A 26,471-nucleotide genomic window follows, 5' to 3' on the forward strand; every position below is an offset into this window, starting at 1 on the left:
GGCTTTATAAGGGGTTTATACTTTGCTTTATAAGCAATGGGCAATCTGTTTTTTGTTTTGTTTTGTTTTGCTTTTTTAGGATAGAAGAAATGACCAATGCCACATTTTTACAATTTAAACCTGTTAACAATTTTATATTATCTGTTTCATAATCTTTTTGTGTTATCTTTTTATAACAATTTTTCTTTCAAGAGAATTGGAGGAAGGGGAAATTGTGGACTCTTTTTTTTTTTTTTTTTTTAATTTATTTTTTATTTTCAGCATAACAGTATTCATTATTTTTCACCACACCCAGTGCTCCATGCAATTCGTGCCCTTTATAATACCCACCACCTAGTACCCCAAACTCCCACCCCCCACCCCTTCAAAATCCTCAGATTGTTTTTCAGAGTCCATAGTCTCTCATGGTTCACCTCCCCTTCCAATTTCCCCCAACTCCCTTCTCCTCTCTAACTCCCCATGTCCTCCATGCTATTTGTTATGCTCCACAAATAAGTGAAACCATATGATAATTGACTCTCTCTGCTTGACTTATTTCACTCAGCATAATAATCTCTTCCAGTCCCGTCCATGCTGCTACAAAAGTTGGGTATTTGTCCATTCTTTTAGAAGGCTGTGAAAGCAGTCCATGCATGAGGCATTAAGAACTAAACTAGCATGCCATCAGTGGAAATAAGGATAGGGAGAGATGCAATAGATACTGTAGCAGAAGCCTTGACAAGATTTGGTTTTAGCAAAAAGGAGGGATAAACGGACCTCACTGAAGTTCTTTTTTGAATGACTGAAGAATTTTAGTAGTAGAAAAAGAAATAGTGAAGCCATTTGTGATTTGAGGGAAAAGATGTATTAATTTCAGACAGGTGGAGTAAGATGATGGTCATACAATCAGGTGGTAATTGCATTTAGGCAGAAGAGAATGTGCGACTACAGTGAGGAGAGAGGTAAGAACTGAATGTGTAGATGGGGAATTCATCTTCTTAGCGGTGACTTTGTGACCTTCAGAGTAGATGAGGTCTCTGAATGGGAAAGCTATAGAAGAACAGATGAAATGTTGGGATTTTTTTTTCCAATTAGTATGGGAATATTTGAAAGAATAAGAAGATAGGAAACTAAGGTGGAAAAATACTAAGCCCAAGGAAGGAATGAGTCTAAAAAAGGGTGTTGAAGATAATGCCAAATGTTGCCAAATATTAAAAATGGGAACTGAGAAAAGGCCATTTGGTGAGGTCATTATTTGAAATTCTGCAAAGTGATAGGTATAGGAGCCAAGTAGTTTACACTGGGGTGGGATAGTAGGTGCTGAGGAACAGGCAAATGGGTACAAACCATAGCGTAAAAAAAAAAAAAAAAAAAAAAATGTCTAATGCAAAAGAGATATAGGATGGTAAATGGGGCAGCAAGATTAAATGGCAGTTTTTTAAGATATGGGAGCTGTGTGTTATGGTAGAGGGAGGGGAGAAAGAGCCAGTGGAGAGGGTGGTATTCAAAGTGAGAGGAAATAATTATACAGCCGAGTCTTGAACAAGGTGGGACTAGGGGTGCCAACCCTCCTGCACAGTTGAAAATCTTTTTTAAATTAATATTTTATGTATTTATTTGTCAGAGGGAGAGAGAGAGAGAGGGTGTACAGGCAGGCAGAGTGGCAGGCAGAGGCAGAGGGAGAAGCAGGCTCCCTGCCAAGCAAGGAGCCCTATGTGGGACTTGAACTCAGGACACTGGGATCATGACCTGAGCCAAAGGCAGCTGCTTAACCAACTGAGCCACCCAGGCATCCCATGGTTGAAAATCTTTGTATAACTTTTGACTCCCCCAAATTTAATTGCAACTAACCTACTGTTGACCAGAAGCTTGCTGATAACATAGTGAATTAACACATTCCTTATGTATGTATTATACACTTATTCTTCCAATAAAATAAGCTAGAGAAGAGAAAATGTTGGTAAGAAAATCATGAGGAGGAAAAAATACTTTTACAATATTGTACTGTATTATTGAAGAAGTATGTGTTTAAGTTCAAACCCATGTTTTTCAAGGGTCAACTCTAATTGAGTCAAGAGTATCTTAGAAAGCATTTTAGGCATTTTAGGAGATGAGGTCCAGGATTCTGGTCAAAGTTTTGCTATGGAAATTAGGAAGTAATATATCTTCCTCTGAGACTTGGAGGCCAGGTGAATAGGTAGTGATCAAAATTAAGAAAGATTAGGGACTTTTAAGTAGCCCAGTAGGATATGAAATCATCTGTAGGTGTAGAATAGGTTTAGGACCTGAGGATGGTTGAAATAGTACGAGAGAGTATATTGGGTTGTCAGTAAGGATTGATGAGCCTTCTGTCAGGATAGAAGTAGCTAGGACATGGAAATGGCATATACATTTATTAGAGAAAGATAGGAACACTGTAATATTTATTAAAATAGTATTTTACTGGAATTTTGCTGAATTCAAATTTATATCATGAAACATTAGTAAAACATTCTCTCTTATATTGACTTCCTCCAAATTAATTAAAAAAATTTGGCAAAGATATTATAAACCAAACTTTTATTTTTATTCATCACTTGCATTTTTGGACATCATTTGCCTTTATATAAACTCATTAAAAAAACATCCTGTTGGGGCGCCTGGATGGCTCAGTGGGTTAAAGCCTCTGCCTTCGGCTCAGGTCATGATCCCAGGGTCCTGGGATCGAGCCCCGCATCGGGCTCTTTGCTCAACAGGGAGCCTGCTTCCTCCCCTCTCTCTCTGCCTGCCTCTCTGCCTACTTGTGATCTCTGTCTGTCTAATAAAATAAATAAAATCTTTAAAAAAAAAATCCTGTTGCATGCATTTTTATAAATGGTTTGTATTTTAACTAGCTGGATTGAAGATTGCTGTATTTATGTCTGCTCTAAAACTTGTTAAATAGAAATCTGTGTATTTAAATAATAGGCACAGGAAGAAATTGCCCGACTTCGAAGAGAAATGATGAAAAACTGTAAGTCTCCTAAATCAACAACAGCACATGCCATCCTCCGGCGGGTGGAGACTGAAAGAGATGTGGCCTTCACTGACTTACGAAGAATGACCACAGAACGAGATAGCCTGAGGGAAAGGCTAAAGGTTTGGATGACTTTTATCAGTATGACCATTTGTGAAACACCGTGTAGCAACACTGAAAACATTTTGTTTTGTTTTTGTTTTTTAAACAGATTGCCCAAGAGACAGCATTTAATGAGAAGGCTCATTTGGAACAAAGGATAGAAGAGCTGGAGTGTACAGTTCATAATGTAAAGAAAAATCACTTTTGTGTTTTCAGCTATAAACTGTCAATAGCTTCCCCCTTTTCTTTGTTTTTTTCTATGTTCAGAGAAGTTCTTTTATTTTTCTGAGATAGTGTTAATAATCCTAAAACATTTAAGTAGTATGTGTAGTATAAATTATCACTTTTTCACTGTTTATGTCCTTCCAAAAAATGTAAGTAAAGTCTTTTTTCTTTTAGGTTGAAAAAATGTGTTCTTTTAAAAAAAAATCCATTAGGAATACATCTGTGGGATTTTAGCAGATTTCTCATCTCTGTCTTTCATTAAACATAACGTTGCCAGATACAGAGAAACTGGCTTATTCTATCTAAAGTGTAGCTAAGGTAGAATAAATTATTATGACATGAAAAGTTATGAGAAGATTATATTTAAACTGAATTTAAATGTGAAGCATCACCTTTTCACTAATCAAGAATTCTAGATGCTATGAATTTGAGATGTTATGACTATATAAACAATTTGAGTTCTGTTATCAAATTTAATTGAATATATTTATACATTCATATGTGTTGTCATAATGAGAATAAAAAGCATTTTTCAGGAGAGAAAAAAATTTTTTTTCATAATTCCACTTTATATGTATAACTTATTAATGTTGAACAATAAATAAATCCTTTTGCAAATTAGATATGTATACTACAGTCAAAATGAACCAGATTGAAAATGTAGATGCATGTACTGTGATAGGCTCTATGCACAGATTGTGCAGTGGTTTGTTCTTTTTTTTTTTAATTTATTTTTTATTTATTTTCAGTATAACAGTATTCATTATTTTTGCACCACACCCAGTGCTCCATGCAATCCGTGCCCTCTATAATACCCACCACCTGGTACCCCAACCTCCCACCCCCCCCTGCCCCTTCAAAACCCTCAGATTGTTTTTTAGAGTCCATATTCTCTCATGGTTCACCTCCCCTTCCAATTTCCCCCAACTCCCTTCTCCTCTCCAACGCCCCATGTCCTCTATGCTATTTGTTATGTTCCACAAATAAGTGAAACCATATGATAATTGACTCTCTCTGCTTGACTTATTTCACTCAGCATAATCTCTTCCAGTCCCATCCATGTTGCTACAAAAGTTGGGTATTCGTCCTTTCTGATGGAGGCATAATACTCCGTAGTGTATGTGGACCACATCTTCCTTATCCATTTGTCCGTTGAAGGGCATCTTGGTTCTTTTCACAGTTTGGTGGATACAGATGTAGTGAAAAGAAGGGCCATCTGTACCCCAATGTTTATAGCAGTGGTTTGTTCTTATTCGTATTTCACAGTACCTTGCCCATACAGCCTCCCACAACATTCAGGTCTAATCTGATCATCTCCTAGTGTAAATCTTGTCATATGCCACAGTTTGCACAGAAAAGATGTCTCTTTAGGAAGATTTTGTTGGTGGTGGCAGTAACCTTGTCATTCTACTTGCATAGCTTGATGATGAACGTATGGAGCAAATGTCAAATATGACTTTGATGAAGGAAACCATAACCACTGTGGAAAAAGAAATGAAATCACTAGCAAGAAAGGCAATGGATACTGAAAGTGAACTTGGCAGGCAAAAGGCAGAGAATAATTCTTTGAGGTAAATTACTTTTAGTTTACTATAACTACTAGATCTGCTTTTTGTAGAGTATTTTATAATGATAATTAAGTTATTTGTTGACTTTAATTTCTGAGAGTATTATTATGAAGGAGTTGTAGAAGTCTCGGCATACATTAAATGATATCCCAGAGATCACTTACAGACTAGTAATGGCATACTAAACTAGCAATCAGACTTCTAGTAATCATCTTACATTTGCAAAAAGCCTAATGTTTAACTGAAGTACCTTTCACAACGTCCTTCTGGGCACAGAGCATATTTGACTTTGGCGTTTGAATATGTAGGAAAATGTAATGGAACTTCTTTTAATTGAATGCAAAGTAGGTTCTTAGCCCTTCCTACATACTGGAATGGTAGCAGAAGAAATTCCAATTAAAGCAACCTACAGGCAATAAATATAAGGAAATAAGTTTTTGAAGACCATGTTAGTAGTTTTAGTATCTGTTGATACAAAAGATAGAGCTCTACAAATTTAGTAATATTGAATTACAGTGCATCTGTGAACCTTTGAAAAATAGTAGTTCATATGAGTGTGAAATATTAAGTCTACAGATAATACTTGGTTCACATAAGAGTTCTAGATTCCCCTCTTTGATTATTCAGGGGTCTGTGGTATGTATGTTGAAATGATTTGTCAGGACAGATAATGACTCAAATTTTTTTCCCTTCATTAATTTTTTTAAAACTTCCTGTTTAAAAGGATATTACAGGCTCAGGTAAAATAAAAATAATAATAAAATAAGACAACAATACAACAAAAACCTTGGAGAATAGAGAAAAGTGTAAAGAAAATGTAAATCATCTATTATTCCATAACTCAGTGAAAGCTATTATTAATATAGATCTTTTTCTAACCAGGAATAGTTCCATCTGTGTTATGTAAGCTTTCTATGTAATTGATGTCATTCTATTAGGTTATATATTTGGCCAGTTTCACTTAATTGTATATGATAAGCATTGTCCATGCCATTAGAAATTCCTGGAAAGCATTTTAGTAGTTTACTAAAAAATTCTATCTGATAGGTGTATAATATTTTGGAAGATTTTTGCATAATTTGTTTTCTTTTAACAGTATTATTAGAATCTAGTTGGCATACATACAGTAAACTGCACATATTTAAAGTGTTCAGTTTGGTAAGTATACTGGCACAATCAAGATAGTGGCCCTACCCATCATTCCCAAAAGTTTCCTTGTGCCCCTCTGTAACCTTTCAACTATGCTGCCAATCCCTAGACAACCACTGATTTGCTTTCTGTCCTAGAGATTTGTTTGGGTTTTCTAAAATGTTTTATAAATGTAATCATATAGTATATATATATTTTTAGTGGGCTGCTTTCCCTCAGCATAATTATTTTGAAATTTATCCTTGTTGTATAATCAATAGTTTATTCCTTTTTGTTCCTGAGTAGTATTCCATATGTGAATATATGAACATTTTAGTTGTTTCCAGTTTGGGCCTATAACAAAACATTTATGTACATTCTTATATGAGTTTTTGTATGGACATAAGCTTTTATTTTTCTTGGGTGAATACCTAAGAGTAGAGTGACTGAGTTATGTGATGGATATATGTTTAATTTTGAAGAAACTATTAAATTTTTCCAAAGTGGTTGTGCTATTTTATTTTACATTTGTACCAGTAGTATATGAGTGTCACAGGTGTTGTGTAGCCTCATCAACACTTGGTATGCATTGTTTTTTTAATCTTAACCATTCTAATAGGTATGTTTTATGGTTTTAATTCACCTTCCCTAATAACTGATGCTTTTGAGCATCTGAGCATGTGCTTATGTACATAAATTTATTTATTTATTTGTTTATTTTTTATTTTACAAATATTTTCTCCCACTCTGGCTTACATTTATAGCAATTGTCTTTTAAAGAGCAAATGTTTTTCATTTTGATTAAGTGAAATTTATTGATTTTTAAAAAATTATATCCAGCTTCCTGTACTCTTTTAAAGATATCATTGTCAAACGTAAGGTCACTGACTTTTGTTTTGTGTTTTCTTCTAGCAATTTTTTAGTTCTCAACATTTAAATCTGCTATTCATGTCAAAGTTTTCAAAGTTTTCATATATAGTCAAGGTATAAGTCAAAGTTCACCTTTTTTTGAATAGGGATATCCAGTTGTTCTCTAATTTGTTGAAAAACTATCCTTTCTTGTTTTTGTGCTTTATAGAATGTCAGTTATCCATATATGTATAGCTCTTTTCTTGATGATCAGCTTTATTTGATGGATCTATTTATGTATCTTAATCCCAGTATAACCTGCCTGATTACTTTGTTTTTTGGGTTTTTTTTTTTTTAACTCTTCAAATTAGGTAATGTTAGCCCTCCAAAATTGTTCTTTCTCTAAATAGTTTTGGGTATTCTAATTCCTTTGTATTTTATTTTAATTTTAGATTCATTTTAATAGTTTATAAAAAAAAACCTGCTTGGGAATTTGATTAGAATTGGGGAAAATGACATCTAAAGAATTTCACGTGTTCCCCCTCATAAACAGTATATCTCTTCATTGTTTATATCTTTAATTTCCCTCAGCAATGTTTTGCTGTGTTTAGTATATAGGTCCTGTACTACTTATTTCAGATTTATATGAGTATTTCCTATGTTTTTTGATGCTGTTGTAAATGGAATCTTAAAATTTCACTTTCTGATTGCTTATTGTTTATATATGAAAATATAGTTGTTTTTAAAAGTAAACTTTGTATTTTACAACAGTTTTAGATTAACAGAGCAATTATGAAGAAGGTAGAGCTCCTACATATCTCAGACCCAATTTACTCTCTTATTAACATCTTACATTAATACATTTGTTAGAATTAATGAATTATTTGATATATTATTAACTGAAGTCTGTACTTTATTCAGATTTCCTTAGTTTTCCCCTGATGTCCTTTTTCTGTTCCAGGATCCCATCCAGAACACTACATTACATTTAGTTGTCATGTTTCCTTAGGCTTTTCTTCGCTATGACAGTTTCAGACTGTCCTTGTTTTTGATGACCTTGACAGTTTGGAGGAATACTGATCAGGTATTTTGTAGAATGTCTCTCAGTTGGGGTTTTTCTGCTGTTTTTGTCATGATTAGACTGGGTAATTTGTTTTTGAGAGAGAGGTCATAGAGGTAAAATGCCATTTTAGGGTACATATCTATCTAGGGTATTATGGGTATGTACTGGATTTATTACTATTGATTTTGACCTTTATCATCTGGCTGAGGAAATGTTTGCCTTTTCCAGAATGTCATATAATCGAAATCACACAGTATACAACCTTTTCAGGCCAGCTTCTTTCACTTAACAATGTGCATCTTAGGTTCATTCATGTTTCTTTCATACCCGGATAGCTTATTTCTTGTCACTGAATAATAATTTATCATGTGTATATACTATAGTGTATTTATCGTGCACCTATTGAAAGACATCTTGGTTGCTTCCAGGTTTTGGTAATTATGAATAAAGCTGCTATAATCTTTCATGTGCAGGTTTTTGTATGGACATAGGTTTTCAGATCAGGTGAGTAAATACCTAGGAGCACAATTGCTAAATCATAGATTGAAACTACATTTAGCTTTATAAGAAAGTGGCCAACTCTTTCAAAGTGACTGTACCATTTTGCTTTTCCACCAGCAATGAATGAGAATTTCTTTTGCTCCATATCCATGTTACTATTTGGTATTGTCACATTTTTGTATTTTAGCCATTATAACAGGTGTGTAGCAATACTTCATTGTTTTAATTTGCAGTTTGCTAATGACAAAGGATGTGTAGCATCTTTTCATATTGTTACTTGCCATCTTTATGTTTTCTTTGGTAAGGTATCTGTTTAGATACTTTGCCATTTTTCAATTTCTTTTTTACTTATTACTGAATTTTAAGAATTCTTTTAATATTTTGGATACTTGTTATTGGGTCATTTGCAGATATATTCTCCCCATCTGTGCCTTGTCTTTTCATTCTCTTAATGGTATCTTTTGCAGAGCAGAAATTAACCAATGAAGCCATTTGGGTCTGACTTTTATTTATTTATTTATTTTGAGGGAAGTTTTTCTTTTATTTGTCTAATGGGTAAAAGAACAATTAGAAATTTCTTCTTATGCCATTCAATATATATTCTTAAGGCATTTGTTCATTTTCTTTAAATTTTAAAACATTTTTAGGATGATGTTATTTATAATATCCTATGAACATTTTAATGTCTATCGAATTTATAGTGATTTCTTCCTTTTTAGTCTGTTGTTATTAGTCTTTTCAAAGAACCACCATTTTGCTTGGTGATCCTCATTAAGTTTTGTTCTTTATTATTTCCTTACATTTTCTTTAGATTTTTAAAAAATTTTTTTCTAATTTCTTTAGATGAATGCTTATATTATTACTTTTTAGGCTTTTTTTCTCATATAGACAAAATACTTACTTGAATGTGTTTTACAAGCTTTGTTATGTACTTCTTATAAAATATTTTCTAATTTTCACCATTACTTCTTAATTGAACTTTTAGTTATTAGTGTGATTTTAAGTATCCAAAAACATAATGAGTTTTCACTTACCTTTTTGATTGACTTTTTGCTAATTACATATTTGTAGTAAATTTTTTATCTTATTTACAGGGATTTTATTGAAAGAGTTGTCTAAACTTCTGGCTCCAGTGTCTTGCATTTTGTTCTCTTTTAAACCTGCTGTAATCTGCCTTTTTCTCCTACCATGTCATGAAAACTTTTTTCATGGTAATATTTTTTTTTCAAGGTAATATTTGCTTTCATGTTACTCAATTCAGTAGTCAGTCCTCAGTCTTCATTTTATTTGACCTATCAGCAACATTTGATAAAGATGTTCAGTTGTGCTTTTTTCTCTGTTCCTTTAAATACTTTCCTTATTTGTCTTCTGAGGTACCATACTCATTTGATTTTCTTTTCATCTCTTTGGATGTCCTTCTAAGGCTCTTCTGCTAGTTCCTCCTCATCTCCATAATCTGCAAATGTTGGAGTGTTCCTCAGCTCAGTCCTTAGACCGCTTCTTTTCTTGTATGTGTACTTATCCCTCATCCAGTCTCGTGTATTTACTCTTGACTCTCAAATGTATATCTGTAGCATGAACTTTTTTCTTGAACTCAGGACTTGAATGTCCAACCCCTCCTTTTCATCTTCACTGGAACGTCTAACATACATTTCAAACCTGGAGTTCTGCTACCCACTACCCTTCATTCACCCTCCAACACACATAAATTTGCTTTTTCAATCTTCCCAGCTTAGTCTGGGAAGTCTGTTCATGCAATTCTTGGCCTGAAACCTTGAATAATCTGTGGCTTCATATATCCATATCCAATGCAGTTTGTTTTGTCTTCAAAATATACTCAAAAGCTGAGCATTTCTCACCACCCCTGTTGTAACCTTGCTGATATTGAACGATATTTTTGCTAGGTAGAGAATTCTAAAAGTTGGGAATTATTCTTATTTTAATACTTTGATAATATCTTTCTACTATCTTAGATGTACATTATTTCTGCTGAGAAGTCAGCTGTCAGTTTATTTTTTATAAATCGATATCTTATACCTTATAATATATTCATATTATATACATTTATAAAAGGCAAGGAATTACAGATAATCTAATTAGAAGGTACATAATCCAACTACATTGATTATAATTAAAATATTGTTGTTCCTGTTTTCTGTTTTGTCAGTTGGTAAGAAAATTATGTTTTGTCCCGTGTGTGAACATACACTAGAAATTGAGTCGTAAGCGCCATTCAGCACACATATCTGGATTCCTGTATCTCTAAACTGAAGTTCCATAGTATTCCAAGCCAAATCAGCCAAAAAGAAATTAATCCATTTCTGATTGGGTTTCACTGCTGGTGGAAGAAGAAATTTCCCAGTGTTTCAAAACCAATACTCATTATCTGTGTTCCTATACTGCTTAGGTGAACTTTTCTTTCAAACAGGTATATTTTAGTGTAGCACAAGTCCTTCTCTTTGGGTTTCTGTGTCAGACAATGATAGTAAAAAGCTAGAGTATTTTCAGAACATTTCCTAGAAGTAGATTAAAAAACGAAACAAAACAAAACCTGTGTGTCTGCATCAGTGTATCAAACATCTGTAGGTCCAAGAAGAATTTTCCATATAGTTGAATGATTGATAGAGCTTTCTGTTAATAAAAAGTTAGTTTAGGTCTTTGTGTCCAGTGATTCCAAGACCAGTTCAGTTTGAGTCTGGGTATTTGAGACCAAAAAGATTTCAGTATTAAAATCTATTGTAGATGACATGATATTCTATGTCAAAAATACAAAATATTAACAAAAAATCTAGAACTAATAAGCTGTTGCTACAGCATTGCAGGATATGTGGTTAATATAAAAAGTCAGTTGTTTTTTTAATACTAGCAATGAAGAAATAGAATTTAAAATTGAAAACACAGTACCATTTATATTAGTACCTCCCCCAAAATGAAATACTTAAGTATAAATCTAACAAATTATGTATAAGATCTATATGAGAAAAAGTACAAGACTGGTACAAAAGAAAAAAAAAGTACAAAAGAGATCAAAGTGGAACTAAATAAACTGAAAAATATTCTAGGGGTGCCAGCGTTAGCTCAGTTGCTTAAGTATCCTACTCGTGATTTTGACTTGGATCATGATCTCAGAGTCATGAGGTCGGACCCTGAATTGGGCTCTGTGCTCAGCAGGGAGTCTGCCTAAGGATTCTCTTTCCCTCCTCCGCTGCAAATAAATTAATCTAAAAGAAAGAAAAATATTCTATATTCATGGATGGGAAAACATAATATTTTCAAGGTGTCCATTCTTCTCAACTTGATCTACAGATTCAGTAAGTTCTAATTGGAATCACAGCAAATTATTTGTGGGTATCAGTGAGCAGATTTTAAAGTTTATAAGGGGAGGCAAAAGAGTAGGCAACAGAACACTGAAGAAAAACTAAGTTGGAGCACTGGTCATACTTGACATCAAGACTTGAGATAAAGTTACAGTAATTTAGACAGTGTGGTATTGGTAAAAGAATAGATAAATAGATCAGTGGAACAGTACAGAGAGGCCAGAAATAGACCCAGATAAATATAGTCAACTGATCTTTGACAAAGGAGCAAAAGCAATACAATAGAGCAGAGATAGTTGCAACACAGATATCACACCTTCAGATTAATTCTGAATGGATCACATTCCTAAATGTAAAATGCAAAACTGTAAAACCTCTACAGGATAACAGGAGAAAACCTAGATGACTTTAGTATGTTGATGACTTTTTTAGGTATAACAGCAAAGGCACAGTCCATGCAAGAAATAACTGATTAACTGTACTTCATTAAAATTAAAGACTTATGCTCTGCAAAAGACAATGTCAAGAATATGAGAAGCCAAGCCACAACTGGGAGAAAATATTTGCTATGCTAAAGACACAGCTGATAAAGAACTGGATCTAAAACATACAAAGAACTCTTAAAACTCAACAATAAGAAAACAAACAACCCAATTAAAAAATGGGCCAAGACCTTAGCAGATCTCCACGAAGAAGATATACAGGTGGCAAATAAGCATATGAAAGGTGTTTTACATCATAGGTCACCAGGGAAATACAAATTAAAACAACAGTGAGATACCATTACATACCTATTAGAATGGACAAAATCCCAACCACTGAAAATAAAAGCTGGTGAGGATGTGGTTCAACAACAACACTTATTCATTGCTGGTGGGAATTCAAAATGGTACAGCCACTTTATTAGACAGTTCAGCAGTTTCTACAAAGCTAAACACAGTCTTACCATATAGCGCTCTGTTGTACTTAAAGTAGTTGAAATCTTATGTGCACACAAAAACCTGCACACAATTTTATAGCAGCTTTAATCATAATTGCCCAAGCTTGGAAGCAACCAAAAATCTTTTCTATGACTCTGAGCACTTGGAGAAAAGAAAAGTCGGTTGTTTAAAGTTCTAAATATATCTTAGAGGAGTTGTAAGAGTCTTTTCTGACATCAGTGTTAAAGTAGTCTGCAAAAGAAGCTAAGAGCTTTACTTCTAAAGTTGCTATTAAATGTCTGCTTTAGGTGTGGGTTTGTTGGTCAGTGATTTAAAGGTCTGATTTGAGAAATTCTGCTTATGTGTGTAATTTTCTATTTTGTTTTTCTTAATAGAGGGATCCCTGTGTTGTGCTGGGGAATATGGCTATTTTGGAAAGTGTATGGCTGCAATGCAATTTAATAGCATAAGAATAGCCACACTATGCCTTGGAAGGTATATGCCTCTTTCAGGACTCATCATTATGTGAATTGATAGGCTTGTTACATTTATACTTCTGATTTTAGCATGCAGTTTTAAAAGATTTTTTTTAAAGTAATATCTATACCCAGTGTGGGGCTTGAACCCACAACCCTGAGATCAAGAGTTGTGCACTCCACTGAATGAGCCAGTGAGGGACCCTTTAGCATGCAATTTTAAATGCTGCTTTACAAGAAAAAAAGCTAAGAAAATACTTTGTCAAGGCATATGAAAAGATTCTTCATTTGGACTACAGTGGAATTTCACTATATTTTCCAAAAATTTTTTATACTCACAATGGTGGTTTTCCCAGGGCAAGGCTTATCCATTGCACTCCAGATGTGGTAACCCGCATGATTTCCCCCAAATGTGGGGAATTCCATAGCATAATTTGTGGTAGTGGGAGACTGCATTTGTACTTTCCTCTGGTTTTTCTTTGTTGAAGTGAAGACCAGTTTTTTATGCTTTTGATAGTCGGTGGTTTTTTGTTTTATGGTTTGTTTTTTTTTCATGGTAACTTCTGTTGGTGTGTATATAGTGGAGGGGGGTTTGTTTTTATAATTTCGGTTGTGGTGGGGTATTTCTGATAACCTGGTTTTCTGTGGGTATTGTGTCAAGAGTACTCTATGCTGGGACACCTGGGGTGGCTCAGTTGGTTAAGCATCTGCCTTTGGCTCGAGTCATCATCCCAGGGTCCTGGAACTGAGGCCCTGCATTGGGCTCCCTGCTTAGTGGAGAGCCTGCTTCTCCCTCTGCTCCCTCTGCTGCTCCCTCTGCTCCCCCTGCTCCCTCTGCTGCTCCCCCTGCTTGCGCGCTTTCTCTTTCTGTCAAATAAATAAATAATAAAATCTTTAAAAAAAAAAAAAAAGAGTACTCTATGTTTGGGACATCTGGGTGGCTCATTTGGCCAAGCATTTGCCTTCAGCTCAGGTCATGATCCCAGAGTCCTGGGATGGAGTCCCACATCCAGCTCTTTGCTTGGTGGGGAGCCTGCTGCTCCCACTGCTTGTTCATTTTTTCTCTCTCTGACAAATAAATAAACAAAATCTCAAAAAAAAAAAAAAAAGGCTATTGTTCATGTAATACTTTCCAGCCATAAAATGGTGATTTGGAGGGCTGTATTATAGGACTAAAAAATATTAAAGATTAAGTGTAAGTGAAAAAAAAAACAGGATTCAATTCTGAATATATAGTATGATAACTTTAAAAAATATATTGTGAAAAAGTACTGAATACTGAACACAAAAATGCTTTGTTATAGTAGCTTTTTTTTCCCTAATAGTAGATTTTGATGGAGAACTTTTTACTCTTTATTCTCCAAACTTCCTTTAGTGTACTTTTATTTAAAAAAATCAAAAAGAAAAAAATGTGTATTACTGTCCTTACCAGTTTTTATATTTAAATACGCTAAAATGTTGATAAAACATAAAAATTTCAGAATTAGTTTTATTATTAAAATGTTTACAGACTTTTATATGAAAACACAGAAAAAGATCTTTCGGATACTCAGCGACATCTTGCTAAGAAAAAGTATGAGCTACAGCTAACTCAGGAGAAAATTATGTGCTTGGATGAGAAAATTGGTGAGTTTTTTCCCCATGATAAATATATATATTTTACAATCTGGTAGAAAAACGTGTTTTCTTCTCTTCAGTTATAACATAAGCTTGGAAATAGCCCATAAATTAAACATTTATCACTTAAGAATTGTGGAAAAATGTGTTTTTTCTTTGATAGTAAAAATTTTTTTTACTATATTTAGGACTGTAAATATTTAGACATGGCTTCATATTTTTCAGTGAAGAAATTGCTGAACAAAACAGTGACATTTTGTAAATTTATCCTGATCCCTTGTAAGTTTACAACTGTTCATACTACGTTATGGCTTGTCCATAGTGTTGTAATAAAACATAATACATATCTGTATATTATTTTGGTGGCAAATGTACATATGTTTGACTATATGCTAGCACTTGGGTTCATAGAGAAAATTGTCTTTATGAAATATCCTATTTATGTTTCTTACCAGTGATTTCTGTGAAAATGTGGTCATAACTTAATCTTCTTATAATTGTAAAGTAAAATTTTGGTCAAGACTATTAAAAACCCCGTCTTAAAAAGGGAGTATTTTTTTTAAACATTTTCTGTTTTGTAGTTAAAAAATGTCTGGCATAAACAATTAGGTGAGTAGAAATGCTTTTTATTAAAATAGTAAATATTACAAGAGAACTGTAGAAGGGGAATATTAAAGAAGACATTTTGGGATATTTTAAGTCTAAATAAAAATGTAAGGTAAGCAGTTAAAGAGATAAGTTTTTATCTCAGAAGAGAAATCTAAGCTAAAGATAAACATCTGGGACACATCAGCATATAAATGATATTTTAAAACCATGAAATTGCCTAGGGAAAATGTAGAGAAAGAGAAGAGGATCCAGGACTCAGTAAGAAGCAGCAAAAGAAGTAAGAGAACCCAGAAGTGAGTGTTATTTTGGGAGGCAAGAGAGCAAAATATTTTTAAAAGGAAGGTATGATCAATATTCAGATATCTTTGAGAAAGAAGGTAAGAATGAAAAATATTGATTGTATTTGGCACATTGGAGGTTTTGGTAACATTGACCAAAAAAAGTGTGAATGGAGTGTTGGATGCGGAAGATGGAGTAGGTTGAGGAATGATTGGGAAGCGAGGAGGTAGTGACAGGAGAGAATAGAAGTTTCTTAAACTTAGCTATTAACAGAAGCAGAAAAACAGTATGGTAGCTTGAGTGGAATGTGAGGTCGAGAATTTTTTTTGAGCGAGGAGATATGTAGAGGTGTTTTAGAGTTTTAAAATGTATCTATTTTATGCCATTGAGAAAGAACTCAAATAACAGAATACCCAAAGCATGTGATTTACCTTAAAGACAGTGCTCTCTGGAAAAGGGCCATGATGTATTTTTAAGTACTGTATAGATCATCCTCTTGGCATATGGTTTTACCTCCCTTAGCACTGCTCTGGATGACTGTTCCTAAGGATTTACCTTGTGGTATGGTGTAACAAACTTCCCTTGTAGAGCTGTGGACCAGGGTTTCTCAAACTTTGGTGTGTGTCAGAATGACTTGAAGAGCTAATAAACATCACTGGAGCTAGGCTCTTTGAAGTAAGATACGGCCAAGGCTTTTTGTATCTTTACTAATCCTCAAGTGGTTCTCAAACTTTGTCATGCATTAGAATCACATGGGTGGGGTGTTTCTGAAAATATAAATTGCTCTGCCCACTCAGAATTTCTGATTCAGAATGTCTGGTATGGGACCTCAGAATTTATATTTCTAATAAGTTCCCAGATGATGCTGATGGTGCTGGATGAAAAACCGCAATTTGAAAACTGCTATTCTATACCAGTCAATCAGGCCTTCAACACTGACACTGTTGGCACAACACTAACACTATTATCACAAATCAAATCAGACTTTATGGGATTTTTCCCCCCTGGGAATTTTTATAACCCTACTTTAGAAAAATCAAAATATCAGGAGACATTTGACTCTGAAGATGAACTAATTAAATATTATATTATTTTAGTTACCAAGTTCTGTACAATGGTGGAGAAATTAGAGGGAGAGAGGTTATTTTGACTACTCATGCACCATCTCTTCCTCCACCACACATGTAAATCTACTTCAAGAACTTGTGATATAGAGCTTTCCTTTGCTGTTCTAATTTAAATGTGTTAATTGTGCTTTTACATTTATGAGTCATTTAGAATTTCATGATTCATCTTAGTTTTTAATCACTAACAATGAAAGCTATTTTTTGTTTGGGATACAGTACTTATTTTTAGTCATTGAACACAATATAGGAGAATTTACTTTGAAAAACATTTTAATCTGCTTAAACTAGAAAAAAAATTATCTTGATTAAAGCAATGCCTTTATGATTACATATTTAGACAATTTTACCAGGCAAAGTATTGCCCAGAGAGAAGAAATCAGCATTCTTGGTGCAACCCTCAACGATCTGGCTAAAGAAAAGGAATGCCTGCAAGCATGTTTGGATAAAAAATCTGAGAATATTGCATCCCTTGGAGAGAGTTTGGCAATGAAAGTATGTTCTGAGAACTGTGCTTTAAAAGAAATGTTTGAACTTGAATCTGAATAAAATAATAGAATTTTCTCAATTTTTTTTTTCTAGAGATTTGAAACTATAGAATCTGATTTGGAAAATTTCAAAGATAATTTCAAGATAATCTTGGGAACTGAGTGTTCAAGTCCACTAATTTTTTAAAATTGATTTTCTCTCATAAATTTGTGATTAACATTCACTGGTAATAACTAATTCAAATATCAAAATGTGAAGCATAGTAATAAAACGGTGAGACAGATTTGTTTTTAAAAGAACACCAGAACTTATATTTTCAGACAGCCATTTTGGGAAGCAATATGTCCATTAAAACTGCCTTTTGTGATTGTGCTCAAAACTAGAAGCATATTTTTGCATCCTCCTCAGCCTTTGAGAATAGATCATATGTAGCTGGTAAATAAAGATGGATGATAATCTCCATCCCACATTTTCTGTTGTTCAAAGAACGCTAACAAAGGTGTTGCCAAAAAGGCAGAGAAATATTGATACCCTTTTCTATTTCATAAACCAATTCTGAAGACAATTCCTAAACTGTTTCCCACGAATGATTTAAGTGAAGGTAGCATCTTATAATAAGGTCTTTTCCCTCTCTAAGGGATCTAATTTATTCATTTATCCCTCTGTCCATCCATCCACCCATCCATGCATTTAACAAACATTTATTGGCATGTATCAGGTATAATGTTAGAAACTGAGGTTGAGTGGGTATGCCTTCCATAAGGCTGCAGTATAATTGGGAGAAAGATAAATTAAGATGTTATCATGATGGAATGTGCTAAGTGCAATAACAATATGTACACAATGTGCAAATGGAGTTAGGCAGAAACACATCTTATTCAGGCTGGGGGTTGGATTAGGGGAGGAGAAAGATCTAGAGAGCCTTCCAGGAAGTGCCTGGGCTGCTGTCTGATGACTAGGAATAGCCGGGACAAGATTTAGACAAAGGGGACAGTGAGAGAATGGGAGATCCAGACAGGTTAAGCAGCTTCTGTGAAAGCCCAGTGACTTTCATAAAAGAATTTCAAGAGAAGTCAGTATGGGAGCAGGGCTGGGTGGCAAAAGATGAGGTGGGACGGTTAAGCAACAAATCATAGAAATACATGTGATATTGAGTTTAGACTCTATCATCATGGATATAGAGGATCATTTAAATACTGTAAAAGATGTGTCACAGTTAGATATTTTTGTTGAAACAAATATTCTGGCGCTTGTTAATCCATGTAAAGAATGGACTATAGGGAAATGAGTGTAGTGACAAGGATACCAGCCATGAGTAAAACAATAAGAATTTTGTTAGGATAGTAGCAGTATCTGTAAGAAAACAGATCTTTTAGGGAAGATTGACAAGATGTGCTTTCTGACTTAGAAACTACATGGATAGTTCCTGTGCATGAACTAAGAAACAAATAAAACAGGCTTAGGAAGATTATTGACATGTCTTTGGAACACATGTCTTTATTCAGAACACTTTTTGAATAGTTTGGCACGATTTTCTTTAAAAACACTTACATTTAGAAACAAATTATTTAGAAATTTCTAAATTGATTTCCTCTGCTATATCTAATATTTCATGTATCTTCGATTCTGCTAACTTGCCAACATTATTTTTTTCTTCATGAGAAATATTGAGTTGCAAATCCATCTCAAAATCAAGACCTTCATATAAGATCATGAATGTAAAAAAAAAAAGATCATGAATGTAAGCACATCCATCCTCTGAAGGGAAAATAACTTTTTAAAAGTGTTAGACATTCAAAAGAGAAAATATTCTCTACAATAGTATTTCAGAACTGAATTTGCAAATACCCTTCAGTAAAAAGCAGTAATTTTACAGTCTAATCTGGTGATTACATAAATAGATTACTATAGAAAAAGCCTATGTTATAGTGAATAAGGAGAAGTTTTTTTCTGGTAATCATAGTTTTAAAGCATATTTTACTAGTTGCTACCAATTAAAGTTAGAAAACTTGATAGCAAGTTCACAGTTTTTTAATAATAACAGAACTATTTGCGAAACATTTTAGTTCATTTCTTTTTTCCAAGTAGATTTATGACCATCCTTTTCACATTGAATTTTTAATAATTGAGTCTGTATCTCTGGATAAGCATATTGAGGTTGTACAACGAATATTACATTGATAATGATGGCATAGATCTCAACAATTTAGGAAATAATGATATTAGGGTCATATTAAGAGAAAAATAGGGTAAGAGGATATTAGATTTTACCCAGTGATTTTATTGTCTGGATGCTTTACAATGTTCTCAGAGAATCTTACTTCCAATATAAATTTCTGCTGATAAAGGATGTCATTATAACCCATATTTAAAGTTTTACCAACTAATGGCTTTCAGAAACACTAGAAGTTCAGTTAGTTTTTTAGAATTTATTTAGAAATGTATTGTTATATTTTAAAACCTTGTGTAAATATTCCATTTTAGGCAGTATTTTCTCTTTATTGGTTTGTGCTTCTTAAAGGGGTTTAACTGTTTTGCTAATACGTATTTTAACTATATCCTGCTATCCATTACTGCCAGATGTGGACTCTGCACCATTTTACCAGAAAGCAGAATGGGAAACTGGAGTTAAAATACCCTCAAGAGGAGCACATGAATAAAGGAAGATAACATACACTCACATACACACAACTGTCTCTCTAAAGAACAGGAACAGAACTGGTTGGGAAATACAGATTTAGTTTTTCATATTACTGCTTGGTTACTAAGGATTTGAAAATTCAAAGGGCAAAATGAAATGTAGTTCCTTAGTGAAAGAATAATTTTCTTCCTTTTTTTTTAAGGTCTAATGTAGCCCTAATTATTTGTGTATAGTTATATATAACTAGTTCAGGATCAATGAGAGTTTTAGAAAGATGAGGTGTAAGGATGGTATTGATGGCATTAGGATATTCACACCCCAAGCCTTAACCAATTCCATTAATTCTCCCTCACTATACCCTCAAAAAGGGAGAATGTCAGTAGTTTATTTTTATATTTTTGCTCTATGCCTAATGCTTATCTCTTTATTAGCTTACATCTAAAATTAATAGTATACTTTTATAAGTAATTCATTTGGAATAGCTTTTTGAAGATGATGTTGATGACTAATATAAATAATTTACTTGATCACAGTTATTATTGCTCAGAATTAAAATTAGTGTTACATAATTCACTTTGCTGGGTTTTACAACATGGAGAAGTGAGGAGGTAAATCAGTTCTGTTCCCAGTATACAACACTCCAATGTCAAACCACTGGTTTGCCAACAAGAACAGGGTGATTATGGGGTCTTTGTGTTGCTAGGTGACTACACAGAACATTTTAACAAAGTATTTGCTATATTGATTTCATACCAATGTACCTAAGTGTGGTCTTTTATAAGCATAATCTTGCTTTTATCCAGTACATGTACACTGATATATATGCTTTAGTTTTAAAGTATAGAAAAGAATAGATGTGAATGTTTAAAACTGAATGGGAATCAGAAAGGGAGAATTTCTTTTTGTTCATTTAGTTTTAAGAGAAATTGTTTAAAATAATTTTTTTATTTAATACTTGTATTATTTTTCAAGGAAAAGACCATTTCAGGCATGAAGAATATCATTGCTGAGATGGAACAGGCATCAAGGTAAATCGTTCACTCCACCAAAATTTGAGCACTTATTGGGGGCAAAGTACAATGTTAGGTACAAAGACAGTAGGAGACAAGGGGCTTAGTATTACCTATGAGGTGATAACTTTCTAATGTTGAAAGAAGGCATAAGTCTGTCTAGGGGAGTAAAAGAAAACATGGTGTTAGCCATGTAAAGGTAAAAGGAATAGCAAAGAACCACAGATCACATTCAAGAGCCTCTTGAATGACAAGTAGGTAAGTGTGTTGGAACCCAAAGTATACGAGAAGCAGTAGAAGGAAAGCCTAACTAGGCAGAGGCCTGTGGTATAGACAAATGAGTCTTGATTTTATCTTTTGGACAATAAGAAATCATTAAAGAAAATTGGGAAGATTTTTGTGTTAGAAAATACCCAGGCTGAAGAGATGATGCTAGATTGGGGTAGATGGGTTGGGAGAGAGGAGTGAGGTGCTTATGAGGGAGAGAATCTAGGAGAATGCCAGGTTTCTGGCTAGGGATGAACTGGGCTTTAAGAAAGTATGCGGAAACACATGATTTTCCTCTGAATTTGAAGAGCCTTTGAGACTTTTCTGTAGATATGTCTAGTAATCAGTTAAATATTAGTCTGAAGTATTAAGGAAGAGGCTGAGGCTAGAGATAAGATTTCAGAGTCATCTGAAGATGGGGCTGGGAGCCATGGCTATGAATGGATTTTCTGAGTAAGGGGTAGAGTGAGAAGAGGAAGGAGGCTGAGAGTTAAGCCCTGAGAACCATTAATTTTTAAGAGGACAAAGGACAAAGAACCTGCAAAGAAGGCTAAGCTATAGCAGCTAGAGGTAGAATGAAGGCTTTCTTATACTTGGAACATCAGAAGTTTTGAAATACTTAGCAAATCATTGACTATTATGTATATTTAACCTCCCTTTTTATTGTGAACTGTAGGTAACATAGAGAAATTCCTGTGAGCTATATTTAAATTTTAAATGTGTTTAAAATGTCAAATGTTTTCTTGCTTAACTGTCACTCTTCTATCTTATGAGAATTTGTTATTCTGTTTTTGGTAAAATGTCTCTTCTTATGTATTATTTGATCTGTGGAATAGACAGTCTACTGAAGCCCTAATTATGTGTGAACAAGACATTTCCAGAATGCGTCGGCAATTGGATGAAACAAATGATGAGCTGGCTCAGATTGCCAGGGAAAGGGATCTCTTGGCTCATGAGAATGACGGTCTCCAAGAACAGTTTTCTAAAGCTAAACAAGAAAACCAGGTATATTTCCACCTAGAATCTTTTTTCTCCAAGACAATTTTTGTTTTTTTTCTGAGACACAGTCCTCATTTCATTTTGTAGAAGAGCTCAGACTTTGGAATCAGCCATTTTTTAAATCTTTATTACACAGAATATGCCACATAATTTCTAAATGAAATTTTCAGACATGACGTATTAAAGGAAAGAGGGAGTGGTGATATAATAGATTTATATTAAACCTTAGGAAGTACTTCCTTGACAATAAATATTTGAACATATTAACAAAGGACGATAAAAGTCTTCAGAAACTTTTGAGAGACCGATAGATTTATTTGATGGACTATTATTCTTTTTAAGTATGAGTGTATGGACTACGCTACATATTTTGGTCCTCTTTAGCACTGTGATTCTTTGGGAAATTTTATAATTATTCCCTCTTTAAGCCAATATATTTCAGTATATCCACTCTTTTCATTTACAATATCATTATTTTAATTTGAGCATAAAAAACTCTTTTTGGAAGGTTTCTTACCCCACTTAAAATGACTTCGTCTAAATGGTGCCCTCACTTGCTGTCACTCTCAGTGTGTTTAGTTTGCATCATGAAAGTCTGTAGTTTTAATTGTTAAATATTTTTTATTTATATAAACAGATATAAAACTGCAATACTTTGTTATTATAAAAAAATTGCCTGAGCTGTTAAAATACTTTGGTCAAAAATTAATGAAGAATGTTTGGGTGGCTCAGTTGGTTAAGGTTCTGACTCTTGATTTCAGCTCAGGTCATTGTCTTACAGTGGGGAGATTGAGCCCAGGTGAGATCAAGCCCACATCAGGCTCCACACTCAGCAGGGAGTCTTCTTGAGATTCTATCTCTCCCTCTCCTTCTGCCCCTCTCCCTGCTCACACATCCTCTCTCTGAAAATAAATAAATAAAATATTTTCTTAAAAAAAGTTAATGAATAATGGGACCTGGGATAGAAAAAGCATACTATATAAAAACAAAGTAATTTTGCATAAAATATGGACTTTAGTTAGTAATATATCAATATTGTTTCATTAATACGTGATAATTATACCACACTGATGTAAGAAGACATCAAGTATAGGGTAGATGGGGACTCTTTATACCATTTTATTTTTTTTTTTAAGATTTTATTCATTTATTTGACAGACAGAGATCACAAGTAGGCAGAGAGGCAGGCAGAGAGAGAGAGAGAGGAGGAAGCAGGCTCGCCGCTGAGCAGAGAGCCCGATTCGGGGCTCGATCCCAGGGCTTGATCCCAGGATGCTGGGATCATGACCTGAGCCAAAGGCAGAGGCTTTAACCCATTGAGCCACCCAGGCACCCCTCTTTGTACCATTTTCACAACTTTTCTGTAAATCTAAAATTATTCTGAAAGTTTTTTTTGAGTTAATGTATAGCAATAAAAAACATATGAATAGGATCTACTTTTATATACTCTACTTATAGCTAGAGCAAATAGACTAAAAGTAAATATACCTTATATTTGTGAAAAACTAGATTGAACACTTTTTACCATGTTAATGGTAAATGGCAAAATGGTAAAAATATGTTAACATATTTTTTTTACTGATTTTCCATGTGTTTTAAATATTTTTTATACTTTCATTTACATGAATTTTTAATGTAACTGGGATAAAACCACATGCCATTTTATATCAAGCTTTTTTCTACATGATAAGGCAGTAGAGTGGAGTATTTAAGATTCATGAGTTTGAATGTCCTGCCTGGCTGTGGGATTATACCATTTAACTTCTCTGAATCTCAGTTTATATATGTAGAAATGGAAAGCAAATGAAAATATTCCTGAAAAGCACTAATTGGAGCATCTAACGTAATCACTGGATAAATCTCTTGTAGCTATTATTAGCTTACTGTGACATCATATGCACTCCTCTGCTTTGTAAACTTCATAAATGTTTTTTAATAATCATAAGAAAATTGTTGTTTAAACAATTTACATTTGTTCAGGAATAGTTTTTTCCCTTTGTTTGAATTATAGGCCCAAGGGGTAGAAGACGGATCACTCTGTGGACCACAAGTTTAGTACCACATCATAGAAAATTTAAAAAGCAGAAGCCTTTAAAAAAATATCGTCCTCAAAATCACAATTTTTAAAAAATTAGGAGAAAGTATTTTTAGTGTTTTATCCTGACTTTTTCACAAAATATAGATGAACATTTTCCTTTGTTATTAAAAATTATTCTAGGGGCACCTGGGTGGCTCACGTGGTTAAGCGACTGCCCCATTTGGCTCAGGTCATGATCTTGGGGTCCTGGGATCAAGTCCCGCATCGGGCTCCCTGCTCAGCGGGGAGCCTGCTTCTCCTTCTACTCTCCTGCTTGTGCTTTCTCTCTCTCTCTCTGTCAAATAAATAAGTAAAATCTTTTTAAAAAGTTACTCTAAACATTTCTCATAGATATCTTGTATATGGACTATGTAGATACTATTTTTTATGACATCATTCACTTAATGTGAATATTTTCACCATAACAGATACTGCCTTAGTGAACATCCTTTATGTTAAATTTTTCTAGTTTTAAATCAAATCAGAGTTTATGAAGTTCGTTTTATAAATTAAAAAAAAACTTTTCTAAGTGGACATTTTCAAAGGTAGTGAATACTTATGTATCAATGTCCCACCTTCAAAAAATATTTTTCCAAAACAACATATTTGTCTTTCCTGTTTTTATGAACATTTAAAAATGTTTCTTGAAATAGATGATAGATAACAGGTAGCAGATCACAGATTTGCTTTATGCAAATTTATGTTTACACCAAGATACATGGAAATGCTTATTCCTTGCCATAACAGAGTAACTTTAATTCTTTGCTAATTTGATAGGCAACATAGTATTTGATTTTAAAAATTATTTTTAAAATTAAAATTTAAAAATCCAAAAGTTTAAAAAGTTAAACACATATTTTTGATTACTAGTAAATTTTAACTTTTTTCAAGTATTATCTACTTGTGCATCCTTTTTGTGAATTTTCTGCTTGGGTTCTTCGCTTATTTACTATTTTGATTCTTGTGTTTTCTGTTTTGTTTTTTCACTAGTAGGATAATGGGCCTCATGTCACCCATAATCCCACAGACTCACCCAGATTTATTCACACGGTAATAGTTGCAGTATTCTCAAAAGCAGCAAACAAAAGTCCCAGAAAATAAATAAATAAATAAATAAATAATTTTCAAGTCTGTATTTGTGTTTTATTGTTTATTGTTCCATTAGCCAAACAAATTGTGAAGGCAAGTTTAGAAAGAGGTGTGGTTAAATGGACTTCGACTCATTGGAAGGAGTTGCAAGGTCTTAAGGTGAAGAGTGTGATATTAAAAGGCATGAGAATTTGGGGTGTTTTAGGTTTTTATGAGTTTTGTATATTAGGTATATTAACTTTTATTTATCACTATTTATTAAAAATATTTAAAATTTATGGTGATTTTTGACACAGAGGTTTTTTTTTTAACTTTTTCCATAGTCAAATCTAGCTATCTTTTTCTTATAGGCCCTGTCTAAAAAATTGAATGATACGCACAATGAACTTAATGACATAAAACAGAAGGTCCAAGATACTAATTTGGAGGTTAACAAGCTGAAGAATATATTAAAATCTGAAGTATGTATATAGTTTTTTCCTCTTTGCTCATGACACCTAACAGAGTTTGCTAAACTTATTGATCATAGGAATCAACTGAGTCAAGTCTTTCCTTAATACATAGCATATTTTTGTGTTGACAATGATGGGTTGTATGTTTACTGTATATGTAAATGTCATTGTAAATGTGACCATATATTTAGAATGACACCAATGTCCAGAAAGATAACTCAAGAATATGTCACATTTAGTTTGCCACTCAGCCATTCTAGATAAGTAGAATCCTGCTAAATAGGTGAAGGAAAAAAGACAAAATTCACTTATATTTGAAAAATGGTAGTTTTCAGTGTATAAACCTTTGACAAAAGAGGCTCCACCAGATTTGGTAGCAGATCAGAATTGATCGCCCTGTTATGGGGCCATCTATTTCTTAGGACCTGAGAATATATGACTCTGCTCTATAATTCTCTGTTAGTAATCATTTGACCAAACATTTGTAGCATACATCAGATAATACCAAATAAATCTGGGTATATGGGTGGCAACGCTGGAATAGACAGCTTGACCAAGGATATTAGGTTAGCCCATTTGGTAAAATATTATCTAAAATGCCGTAGTTGGGGGGGGGCAAGATGGCCGAAGAATAAAGGACCTGGTTTCATCTAGTCCCTTTAATTTAGCTAGATAACTGTTAAAGCATTCTGAAC

The 26,471-nt window shown here is 33.6% G+C and overlaps 1 protein-coding gene across 3 annotated transcripts in view; it reads left to right on the forward strand.

Moving 5' to 3' along the window:
- The window catches only part of TSGA10 (testis specific 10), a gene marked incomplete at its 3' end in the record, with an annotated part of 158,005 nt that overhangs the window by 37,707 nt on the left and 93,827 nt on the right, over positions 1-26,471 (forward strand). For all 3 annotated transcript variants that reach the window (XM_082746844.1, XM_082746843.1, XM_082746845.1), the window contains exons 7-14: positions 2,926-3,096; positions 3,186-3,263; positions 4,721-4,872; positions 14,634-14,749; positions 17,093-17,247; positions 20,855-20,910; positions 21,996-22,164; positions 25,675-25,785. In XM_082746844.1, the coding sequence (XP_082602970.1) occupies positions 2,926-3,096; positions 3,186-3,263; positions 4,721-4,872; positions 14,634-14,749; positions 17,093-17,247; positions 20,855-20,910; positions 21,996-22,164; positions 25,675-25,785 (1,008 nt within the window). The remainder of the gene's footprint in view (positions 1-2,925; positions 3,097-3,185; positions 3,264-4,720; positions 4,873-14,633; positions 14,750-17,092; positions 17,248-20,854; positions 20,911-21,995; positions 22,165-25,674; positions 25,786-26,471) is intronic.

Source organism: Mustela nivalis, assembly GCF_964662115.1.
Source record: "Mustela nivalis genome assembly, chromosome: 8".
In the NCBI taxonomy this organism is placed as follows: Eukaryota; Metazoa; Chordata; class Mammalia; order Carnivora; family Mustelidae; genus Mustela; species Mustela nivalis.